Source organism: Pocillopora verrucosa, chromosome 1 (genome assembly GCF_036669915.1).
Source record: "Pocillopora verrucosa isolate sample1 chromosome 1, ASM3666991v2, whole genome shotgun sequence".
Classification (NCBI taxonomy): Eukaryota; Metazoa; Cnidaria; class Anthozoa; order Scleractinia; family Pocilloporidae; genus Pocillopora; species Pocillopora verrucosa.
Genome location: NC_089312.1, coordinates 7,668,033 through 7,679,073, shown reverse-complemented (window position 1 = coordinate 7,679,073; position 11,041 = coordinate 7,668,033). Strand labels below are relative to the sequence as shown.

The 11,041-nt window shown below is 37.1% G+C and overlaps 1 protein-coding gene across 1 annotated transcript; it reads left to right on the top strand.

Moving 5' to 3' along the window:
- Positions 1–39: 39 nt before the first annotated feature.
- Positions 40–10,563, top strand: LOC131785932 (peptide chain release factor 1-like). The gene is made up of 14 exons (XM_059102887.2): positions 40–262; positions 371–477; positions 1,530–1,631; positions 3,041–3,145; positions 4,177–4,249; positions 4,740–4,797; positions 5,403–5,472; positions 6,148–6,195; positions 6,865–6,969; positions 7,585–7,640; positions 7,716–7,818; positions 8,268–8,363; positions 8,880–8,930; positions 9,768–10,563. The coding sequence occupies exons 1-14, from the start codon at positions 178–180 to the stop codon at positions 9,936–9,938; spliced, it is 1,230 nt and encodes a 409-aa protein (XP_058958870.1). The 5' UTR covers positions 40–177; the 3' UTR covers positions 9,939–10,563.
- The last annotated feature ends 478 nt before the right edge of the window (positions 10,564–11,041 follow it).

Below are 11,041 nucleotides of genomic sequence, written 5' to 3'. Positions count from 1 at the left end.
TCCGCCCAAAACTTTTTATGTCATGTGCTGGTACATATATTGTACCTCATTCACTTTTCTTCAACATGGCGGACGCAAACGAGAAACATGACGAGGAGTAGTGACTGATCAGTCGTGAGAAAAACGAGGAACATGGCGCGTACTTGTGACTGATCAATCAAACGATTTTGGATCAAAATGTTTCGGCATACTTTGAAAGGCGTTAAGGTAGTGACTTGTTACGCTGTTCCGACGTTTCGTAAGTTGTGGTTTCCCTTCATAGGTAAGCCTTTTGTACTCAAGCCTCCTTTCCTGTCTATTTTTCAGTCCATAACTGTCCAGTCGCCTTCACTAGATTTAATTTGTCAAAAAAAATAACTCTTTTTTCCAGAGAGTCAAGCAAGGTTGTTGTCAAACGTGATCAGCACCCTTGAGCCGCACTTGAAAAATCTTGTGAAACAACACGAAGAGATCACTGAGAGGTTGTCTGTTACTGAGGTATTATTTCTGACCAGTGATAATACATTTCTCTTACTAACCCAGTTTGAGGTCTGTGCTGTAAGTTATGGACCGAGGGGAAAAAACGAGGTTTCGTGACTTACAGTACGCACTGACAAAGCGATGTTACATTAAAATATTGCCTGCTAATTTGACTAAGCAGAGCTCACGTACTATCTGAGAGATATAGTGAATGTATATAATGCTTTTGCCACTCTACATCAATATCTTTTATATTAAGCCATTCCAAAGATAACGAGATTTATTCTTATTGGGTTTAACAAATCTCCTTGAAAATTTAATCAGAAGATACTTCAAGGAAATACTTCTTGGGAAAGTTGAAATAATTGTATTCTCTGAACTAACATCATAAAAATTGTATGGCAGACAGTAAGGAGAATTACAGATGAAATTTGGGGAGTGAAAGGGTGAAGTTACTTGACATTAAGACTCAACTTTGGGTCTGAGATGGTTCTTTGAATTTCCATGTTTGTAAGGGTGGTTTTAGTTTTAAACTCCTCCTTCCTCCAGCACTCTGTACCCTCAGCTGACTTTTTCAAATTATCATCCCCCTTCCCTTGAATTCAGTATCAGTTTTTTCTGATATTTTTGGATGGGATGTTACTTCACCACGAGCTAACCTCCCTCCTCTCCTAAGAATTTTGTCAAATTTCCCATTCAAACAGTTTGGTATATTCCATTTATAATCCTCAGTAGAAAGAGAAAATCCTGAAATAAAGTGTTTCAGCCAGGAACACTCAACAAAGTGACTATAACCAGGACTTGTAATGGAACCTTCCCATCTAGAATCCATTAAACCTTTATACCCTCACATTGGTATATATAAAGATATATCCAGTGGATAATGCCATATGTTTTGCAATCACTTACATGCTGGATAGTGATTTATCCATTGAATAGGCTTATCTGCCCTTTATACAACAGGATCCTGACCAGAGATGCTCCTCTTGTAGGTGTGAAAGGGTGTACACTAACCTGTTAGTCAGTGTGTCTTACTTTGTATTGTAGTGACCGGGTGAGTTGCCTTTCAGGGGAATATTCCAACTGCGAGTGAACACAAGACTTTATCCAAGCAGCTTTCTAAACTTTCACCTATTGTCCATTTGATAAGCCAAATTGAGACAAAGGAGAAGGTGAGAATAAGAAATGTCTTGAATTTGTCTTTTTATAATAATAATTGTATAGAACTAATCATGATGATTACAACTCAGTTTGATTGGGACAAGGGTCTTCACTGAGAGGCAACAGAAGTTTGATGACATCTTGTCCCATTTGCCACACTTCTTAACATCTACCGCTCCTTAATTGAACCCTATATCTCTTATGGTCTTATTGCCTGGGGACAAGCTGCTAACACTCATTTAAATAAGGTTCTCATTTTACAAAAACGTGCTCTACGACTAATGTATTTTGCGGATAGCAAATCTCATAGTGCCCCGCTATTTGTTAACTCCAGAATCTTACCAATAACTATGCTCTATTCTCATTTGGTTTCCTCTTTGATGCATGACATTGATAATCACCGTGCCCCGTCTAATATTTCTATGCTCTTTATCCACTCCGAGCAGGTTCATCACCATTTCACAAGATTCTCAGCAACGGCTAATCTGTACGTTAAAGCGTCTAGAACTAACCAACTTTTATTTTCTTTTGCTAGAATAGGTGTAAGATTGTGGAATAGCATCCCAAAAGAACTTCGTATTAAAAACAGAACCCCGTTTAAGCGTGAACTTAAAAATCGCCTGTTAAAACTTTTGGAAAATGAGGAGATGAATGTTGATATACGCTGCTCAGAAATTTGTAAATATCTCTTGATAAAGTAACTCTTCGTTTAAGTCTTGTTTCAATTGTATTATATATCTTGATAACTTTGCAATTGATTATTTAATTATTCAACGGACTTAATTTTATTTTATTTTATTTAACAATTGTATTTTTATTAATGATTATCTTTGTTTAATTGTATCGGTATGTGATCCTTAGCAGAGACAGCACTTGTTTTAGAAGGGTGGCCCGCCTAGAATAGCTTGCTAATTGCGGGTCACCTAGGACTGTGATAATATTGTATTGCTAACAAATAAAATTGAATTGAAAAAATTGAATTGAATTGAAATTGATGACCATTTTTTGATGTTGAATCATGTTTTTGTGAAACTGGCTCCATTTTCATTGGCAATGTGTGGTTTGACCTCTTTTGGCAGGCTGTTATGTTTGATGTTAGGCAATGCACAGCTATTGAAATTTGGTTAGAATTGGAAATGGGGAAGGTTGCCTGTGTTAACACCATAATTTTATGGTCAAAACCCGGGTAAAAACTTTTTCTGCCTGACAATCAAATGATAATTACAGTTACTGTAGTATTTTTATTTCTGTGGTAAGAAGGAAACATAAAAACAGAGACAAAGAAACTGAATGTATGGCACTGCATGAAATCCAATCAAAAAATGAGATGGACCCAAACCAGTGAATCTTGGTGTGAACTGGAGTGAACTGTACTTGTAACTAACTGCTGTAGTATCTGTTTCAATTCTTTTATCTCTAGGAAATCAAGGATTTAGATGAAATGATATTAGAAATTGGTGGAGAATTAGGGAAATTTGCAGAAGAGGATAAGAAGCAAGCTCTCAGTGATATAAAGAAAATTGAGGTACATTGGTCTAAGTTACTAAGCAATAAAATCACTTAAACTTAAAGGTACATTGTACTTTTAACTTGTTGGAATTTCCTATCAGTATGTGTACCCTTTTTTACAGTGATCATTTAGCATTGTTTCATTAAAAAGTTCTAGTAACTTTTTTAACAAATTCTTGCACAGTGAGCTAAATATAAGGATTTATACTAGTATAAACAGTTTCTGTTTCACTCTCAATGTAAAATCTGAACTAGTTTTGAATAAATACAAACTTACCTCACCTAGGTGGTTGTTTCTTTGCACCATGTAAATTTTCTGGGCTGATTTAAGGCAGTTTAGCTCAGTTCTAGTTTATCTGCTCTACCCTCTACATAATCTTTTCCCAAGGTAGCACACTGTATGACACCAACAAAATGAATCCAATGCAAGCAAAACATTATAAATTTGGTCCAATCACCATGAAACTCCACATACAATAGCAACATAATGATAATTCACACTAGTATTCCTCATTCAGGGGTTATGTGTAATGAAAAGGATATAACCCTTTACACTCCAACATTAGTATGCATATTCGCCATACTTTCTTTATACATTTCTTAATGTTCTGAAAAGGAGAATTTGTTTAACAATCAAGAGCCTCTTTAGTTGTTGATCATTTCCCTTATTCTCATGACCCTAATGTTTTACAGTAGGGGTGATCTTGTAAGGAGAAATTGGATGCCAGTCTCTCTAAGGGGTTAAAAGGTTAAACACAGCCAATTCCTAGCTTTAAGTTTACTGATAGACTTTGGATGATGAGTTATTCAGATTTTGCAGGACCTTAAAACTATATGAACTTTCAAAGAGTGGGTGATTTCTAAATTTTCTCCTATGCCACTCTCTTTGCATTTTTTGGATATTATTAATGTTACCCCTTCCCTCAATTTTATATTCTGATCATTCAGACTTATTCTGGTGTTGCATCACGTTAGGTGCAATAGCCTCTGATAGAAATACACAAAAACTGAATTGTTTAATTTTGTTTGCTACATTTTCTTTCCTAGGATGAGTTGCTTAAGGCTCTTATTCCTCAAGATGGTGATGATGAAAACAGTGCCATACTAGAATTAAGGGCTGGTATGTGAGGAAAATAATTTATTAGTTTGGGTTTGAAATGACTCAACTGGTTGGGTACAAATTGACCTAACTGGGTATAGAATGGCGGTGTATGAAACAAATGTAATTACAAAATGCTTGGTAATCCTGCTAAATGCTTTTTACTCTGAAGATTAAGAAACTATGAACACAATGATTTGATAATGCAAGGAAAATTATAGTGCACTGACCAATTACAGAAAGTTCAGGACATGCAAGAAAAACTCCAGATCATAAACTTATAATTACTTAATCTGTCTGTTAAGTTTTCTCACATCTGATTGGTATTTTCCTTGGAATACATATTCCATAATTGCACATCCCAGCTTCTGCTGTTTGCAGTTTGCTGAGTTCCACGGAAAATGATGCAAGACTGATTAAATATCTTAACATCAGCCATTCTCTTTCAAAAACTAAAGATAGAGGTGTGTGGCACTGAGCAAATAATAATTGCTATATTTGTGGTCTGCAGGCACTGGTGGAAAGGAAGCATCCTTGTTTACTGAGGAGATGTTGACAATGTATCAAAGGTTTGTCTTAAAAACTAAAAAGTTGATATGTCTTTTAAGTGTGCAGTCAATGTAAAATTCTGCGAGTATCAATTTTATCAAACAATAATTCCTTTAAATTAGAGACTGGTTTAACCCTCAGAAGTGCTTAACATATAGTTTCTCCCTATAACATCCATACATTATCCAGCAAACATGTAATGAGAATATACAAACTAACCAGGTAGAAGTTGTTATCTTGATCTAGCACCCAATTCTCATAACTAATTTACAAGGAAATGCGTAGCAGCCAGATGGGAGAATAAAGAATCAGATCTTCGGTTAAGTAAAATTTGAATTCAGTGAATAAGAGTTATATGTTTATGGCCCCTGTGGTGTAATTGCCACTAGAACGGGGTGAAACAAATGGTTTTAAAGAAGAACTAGAAATCAAACAATTTTTGTCTTTGTTGATTAAAGACTAGTCTATCCTTTCAAAAAATTGTCTTAAAAGGTGCCAAAAATTTTTGTGTCAGTATGTAAGGAGATAACTGTTGTATAATACTTTGTGATGGCTGACGTAAGATTCTTTCAATTGTTTCTGGAGCACACTTTTCCTTTAATTTATCTTTTCTTGCCTACCCCAGGTTTTCAGCTTACAAGAAGTGGAAATTTGAAATTCTGAACATTAGTAAAAGTGAAGGTGGTGGTATTAAGGTAGACTTGAAAGTTTGGACTATATGATAATTTGTTGGAACTATTTTGAATTTTTAATCTATCGCACGGTTACCCCTAGTGTTTCATCAGGCTTCCCTGACAATTTTCTGGTACCCATTTAGAGAGAAACTTTGGGAGTAAAGTGTTTTCCCCATGGACACCACACAATGGTATGCATGGGGCCCGTTTCTCGAAGGTCCTGGTAACTTAATGGGCCCGCATAGCTGTTCTGTTTTCATTCAAGTTGATGGTTTCAAAAGTTTTGAAAGTTGTACAATAAAACTATCAGACAGCTAAATAAACAAAATGGAATAATTAGGGTGCCAAAACCTGCTTCTCTGTTCTTTAACATTTAATTTTAAAATAACTATGGCTTCGGGCCCGGAACTTTCGAGAAACGGGCCTCTGGTCATGTATCGAACCCAGACCTCTCAACCCGGAGTTCAGTGTGGAGTTTTGTTTGAATTACTGTACACATTGTACAGTTACACTGTACAAATTGAATTTTTTCCGTTATGCTCTTAGGTCCTAATGAATGAATCTTGGAGAATTTCAACTAAAACCGAACAAATAAAAACAATTTCTGATTGAACTAAGAACTCTTGGTAGCTTTGTTTTCACGCTGTAATTTAAAAATAAATAATATTGAGTTCAATTTTGTTCTACTGTTTGCAGGAAGCTTCTGTGAGTATTGTAGGGAGTGGTGTGTTTGGCACGATGAAGGTAACTTGAATGAGTATTTAAACATTAAGAGTTTGTTGCAAGAGTGCACACCTTACAAATGTGGCGTAGCTTGTGATTAGGCCTACATTATTACGAACCCTAAGCTGTCAAGACGACAACACCGAGGAAAAATCGATTAAAAAATGAGATTTATGTTAGTTAGAATTTCACGAATGGCTAGATGTCTTTTTTGTCTCTCACGTCGCCTCACTCCAACTTCAGCATAACGTATGTGAGCAGCTCCAAATGGAAACTTAAATTATTTGCCATTGGGGTTGCCATGCTCAGACCACGAAAATTTTTATGACTTCGTCGGCGTTGTCGTGCTGACTGCTTAAGGTCACTATCTGTTACACTCCCTATAGACTTCTCACCAGCTGCGCTACTCAATGTTTCATACACGCTGTACTCTCCCGCAATGAAGAAACGCTCGCGCCGAAACGTTAATGAGGGCCCGCGCGCAGGCTGAATGTTGCTTAGGTTTGTTTCCTGGGCATAGCCTCAAATGTGGGTTGAGTTTGTTGTTGATTTTCATGCTTCTTCCAGCTGATACTGTAGGTTCTAATTTACCCGGAAACGGTCGACAAAAAGACTCTTTGAATGTGCCAATAATAGATATCTCTCTTCTAAACTTGGTTAATGACGACCTTAGTTGTTATTTTTTGCTAGTTTGAAACTGGTGTTCACAGAGTGCAAAGAGTTCCGCATACAGAGTCGCTAGGCCGTATTCACACTAGTACTATGACTGTGGCAGTGTTACCACAACCTGAAGAGGTACAGTTACATTTCAATCAAGTATATTGGAATGACCACATCGTGTGCGTTCAAAAATTGGGAATATTGCCCAAGCCTGAGAAACTATCCTCAAAATTTCTCACTTCAGTTTCGAGCGTTATTTAGTCCTTAACGTTTTGGAACGGGTCGCAACCCGACCCAGGCTCCTCTCTTTTTTTTCACTCCTCTGCTACAATCGCGCCATGTACTATCACGGTCAGTTTTTCCTTCCTGAACACCCGGAGCAAGGTAGGTGTTATGCGTCTTCTCGGCCACCACAAGCGGTTTATTTACTTATTAGTATCCTACTATTGGTTATTATGGTATTACTAATCAGAAGCATTGATTTTTTAAAATATTTTTTTATTATTTTTGTAACACAGGCACTAAAATGCTAACATTCAGTTAATTAAATTATTTGCATACCCGGCAATACGCACATTACTTACTACAGACATTACTCTTTTTGTAATTACTAAAATGCTTCAGTACAGAGTAACTAAATTAGTTACGATGCCTTTTAATACATATCATCGACGTCAATTAAATTACGATACCTCACAATACACACTGTTCCTTTTTTTTTTTAAGTTACTGGCATTGCTTTTTCTCCAGGTAGATGTGGTGATTAATCCAAACGATCTCAAAGTTGATACATTTAGAGCGTCTGGGTAAGTAACTTAACAACAGTACAAAAACGCCGGCAGTGAAGTGCTTCTCAAGAAAGTTTTTCTGGTTTGTTTCAGCGCCGGCGGTCAGCATGTCAACAAAACTGATTCTGCAGTCAGAATAACTCATTTACCGACGGGACTTGTGGTCGGTTGTCAAGAGGAACGATCTCAGATTCAGGTATTATATGATAAGCTGCATTATGTTCGCATTTTGATTGTTTCCTTCTTATGATCCATTAGAGCACAGGCGCATAGATGACATTCCACCAACAGAAATTTGCTTTGTTATCATTTAAAACAAAGACATTTCATGTTGCCGTTGGTCTGCTCAATAATAGATCATAGATTACGTTGAAATGTGGTAAGGACATCATTGACACACTCGATGCGTCGGCATTGGTTTCTCTTCGTTACGCTACGTGATTGGCTCAGAATATGCGTGCAATCTTCTTAGCCAATCAGATGCAATACCGAAACCAGTCGCTACTTGGTCGCTCGCGTTTTCCCGCGCTTTAAGCAGTTTCTTGATTTAGCACGATTTGCATCATCCTGATTTGCCGTTGTGATTACTCCTGTAATAACGATACTCTTTAAAAAATGTATTCTAAGTTTTTTCCCCCTTTTTAGAATCGACACAAAGCCTTACAAGTGTTACGAACGCGTCTTTACGATATACAGCGTCGACAACTGGATTCAGAAAGATCTGAAGCCCGCAGAAAACAGGTCAGCTGTAAAACGGAAAGTCTGATTGACTGATGCGATAAACACGAAACACAGCGGTCAAACTTTTGCGCATGCGAACTTTATATTGGCTAGTTAACGTGCTTTCAGACTGTCAGAACCAATCGCACGAGCTAGCAAGTCACGGTGTTTTAAAACGGTATAACTTTTAGGATAAATCTGAGAAAAAAATTTAAATCAAAAGGATGATCGAAAGAGTAAGCTTTATGTTCGAAAAGGTTCGAGTTCTTCTTTTCCCTGCATTTGTTGTCTTTTATAGATTCTATGAGCGTTTCAATTGCTTATTTTTAGTGATAGCAGTTGTACCCTATGTTTTCCTTTGAGATTTTGCGCGGGAAACTGGAGCGCGGCCGGCCAGATTAGATCCCCGTGCGTACGTCCAAAGTTTGACCGCTGTGTCGCTGCCGTAGTTGTTGTAGCTGTTGCGTTTACTTAGTTTGCTGTTTTACGACACTCAATCAAATGTGGCCTGAAACGAAACGTTTTCCATTTAATTAGATCGGGAGTGGAGGAAGATCAGAAAAGATAAGGACGTACAACTTTCCTCAGGTGAGTCCAAGGTTTTCCTCTGTTTAGGTTTACTATGGTCTTTTTAAGTGAGAAATATTCAGTCGATACATTGTAAGCTTTACAAGAACGATAGAAAGTTGTCTGTTTTGCACATTTCTCCGCTGTTGTTACTTTATAAGAAAATCCAACTCATAAGTCGGGAAATTATGGTGAAATTTGAAGTGTTGGAGACATGATTTCGAATGTTTGATGTTTGTCCCCAATCGCTATGATCACCTGACCTCAACTGGTCAACTCTGGTCGAGAATTGTGTCATATCTCGCTATAATCACCTCGCGCGAGGTGATTAGAGCAGGAGCGCTACTTTTCAAAATGGCTGTATTGTGTTTTGTCAATGTTTTTCGAGGAAGTGATAAACGCAATAGTAGAAAATTGAAATTCGAAGAGCACAAAAGATGCGACTAACGTAACGCTCTTGTAACGTAACGCTCTTCGAAAGTAACTTGAATTTTTTACCGACTGATTAAAATAAACCTAGTGGAAATTGTGTGCCTGTCTTGAGACGAGTAATCAAAAAAACCACAACAAAATATGCGTAGTGCTTTCTCTATTTATGAATAGCGAAAGTAGTGCGCATATTTTGTTACAAAATAATTTCAACCACGTAACTAATTTACCAGAAAATTCGAAAGCAAAGGAACGATTGTACCAATAACAATTATTGTCCTCGGGCTCAATGCATATTGTTGTTATTCAAAAATATTCACTTCGCCTTCGTGAATAATTGTAAAGCTATGGCGGTGATAAAAAAAAAATTGCACAGCTTGTTGTGCATATCCTCCTTCAAAGTCTAAAAACGAGCATGTCTTCCCCAAGGGCCGAGTGACTGATCACAGAATAGGTATGACTGAGCATGGAGCAGAACTGTTTTTGGAGGGAGAAGACAAACTTAATCACATGATCACGGCTTTGCAGTCTCAACACGAAGCCGAGGCGCTACAGGAACTTACCAGTCAATATGACACCGGGAAGAAAGGGAATAGGTAACCAAAGGAAAACACGGAAAACACAGCCAAAGACAACAACACGGTGCTTTCTCGAGGGCCCATCTTACGAATGTGCAAATGGCCAGACGATGAAATAATAGTATTTATATCGGAATTGGTTATGTATTTGTTTCTTAAAAAAGAGCAAAATAGTACATTGTAACATAGTGAAAAAGCATAAAAAAAGAAAAAAAAGTCGCCAAGTGTTGTAAACTGCCTTTCCTTGAGGATACAGAGGAAAAATGATAATGAATAACCTTTGGTTCAAATAGACAATCTTTGGTCCTAAAGGAAGAAATTCCAATCATCGTCGTTACCCTTTTGGAAGGGTCACCACTTCGTAGGAAACATTTTTTAACAAGACTGTCACCTGAATGTCCACTGGGGTAACCTTTCCATATGTTATCTTTACTAAAGGGAAACCTCTATAAAGGGACACTTTTTCTAGTCCCGAGTTTGTCCCTTTAATGTACGTTCCACTGAATGAACGATGCATTTCCTAACTTTACTTTGGGACATCTCTATTCGGGGGCACTTTTTCCAGCCTCAAGTTTGAATGTAGGTTCTATGGTCTAACTTGTCATCTCTACTGAATAAACACCTATACTCAGGGACACTTATTTCTATTTCCGATTTTGCCTCTTCAATGTAAGTTCCACCTTATGAGCCATGTCTTTGGTAACTCTACTTTAGGACATCTCTATTCAGTTACGTTTTTCTAGTTCCGCGTTTTTCCCAGAATTTAGGTTTTACTGCATTTGTTGTATTTTTATGAAAGGAACACTTCTACTCAGGGACAGGTTTTTTTCTACTTTCAAGGTTGTCCCCTGAGTGGATTTTCTATTGTTAAGAAAATCTTAATTTGAGGCTTATAAATATTACAGTGTCCGCAATTTTCCCCGAACCAAAGTTTATCATGGCATGATGTTATTTCAATTTTTTGTAGGTCGATCAAAGATTTAGTTTCTTTCCTTAGCAGGGCAAGAGTTGAACATTAATATTAATCGCTGATACGTTTTGTGTCACATTGAGGAAAATATAAAATTTCGTATCTATGTCTCTATTTACACTTATAAGATATAAGATAAGAGATTATATGCGACC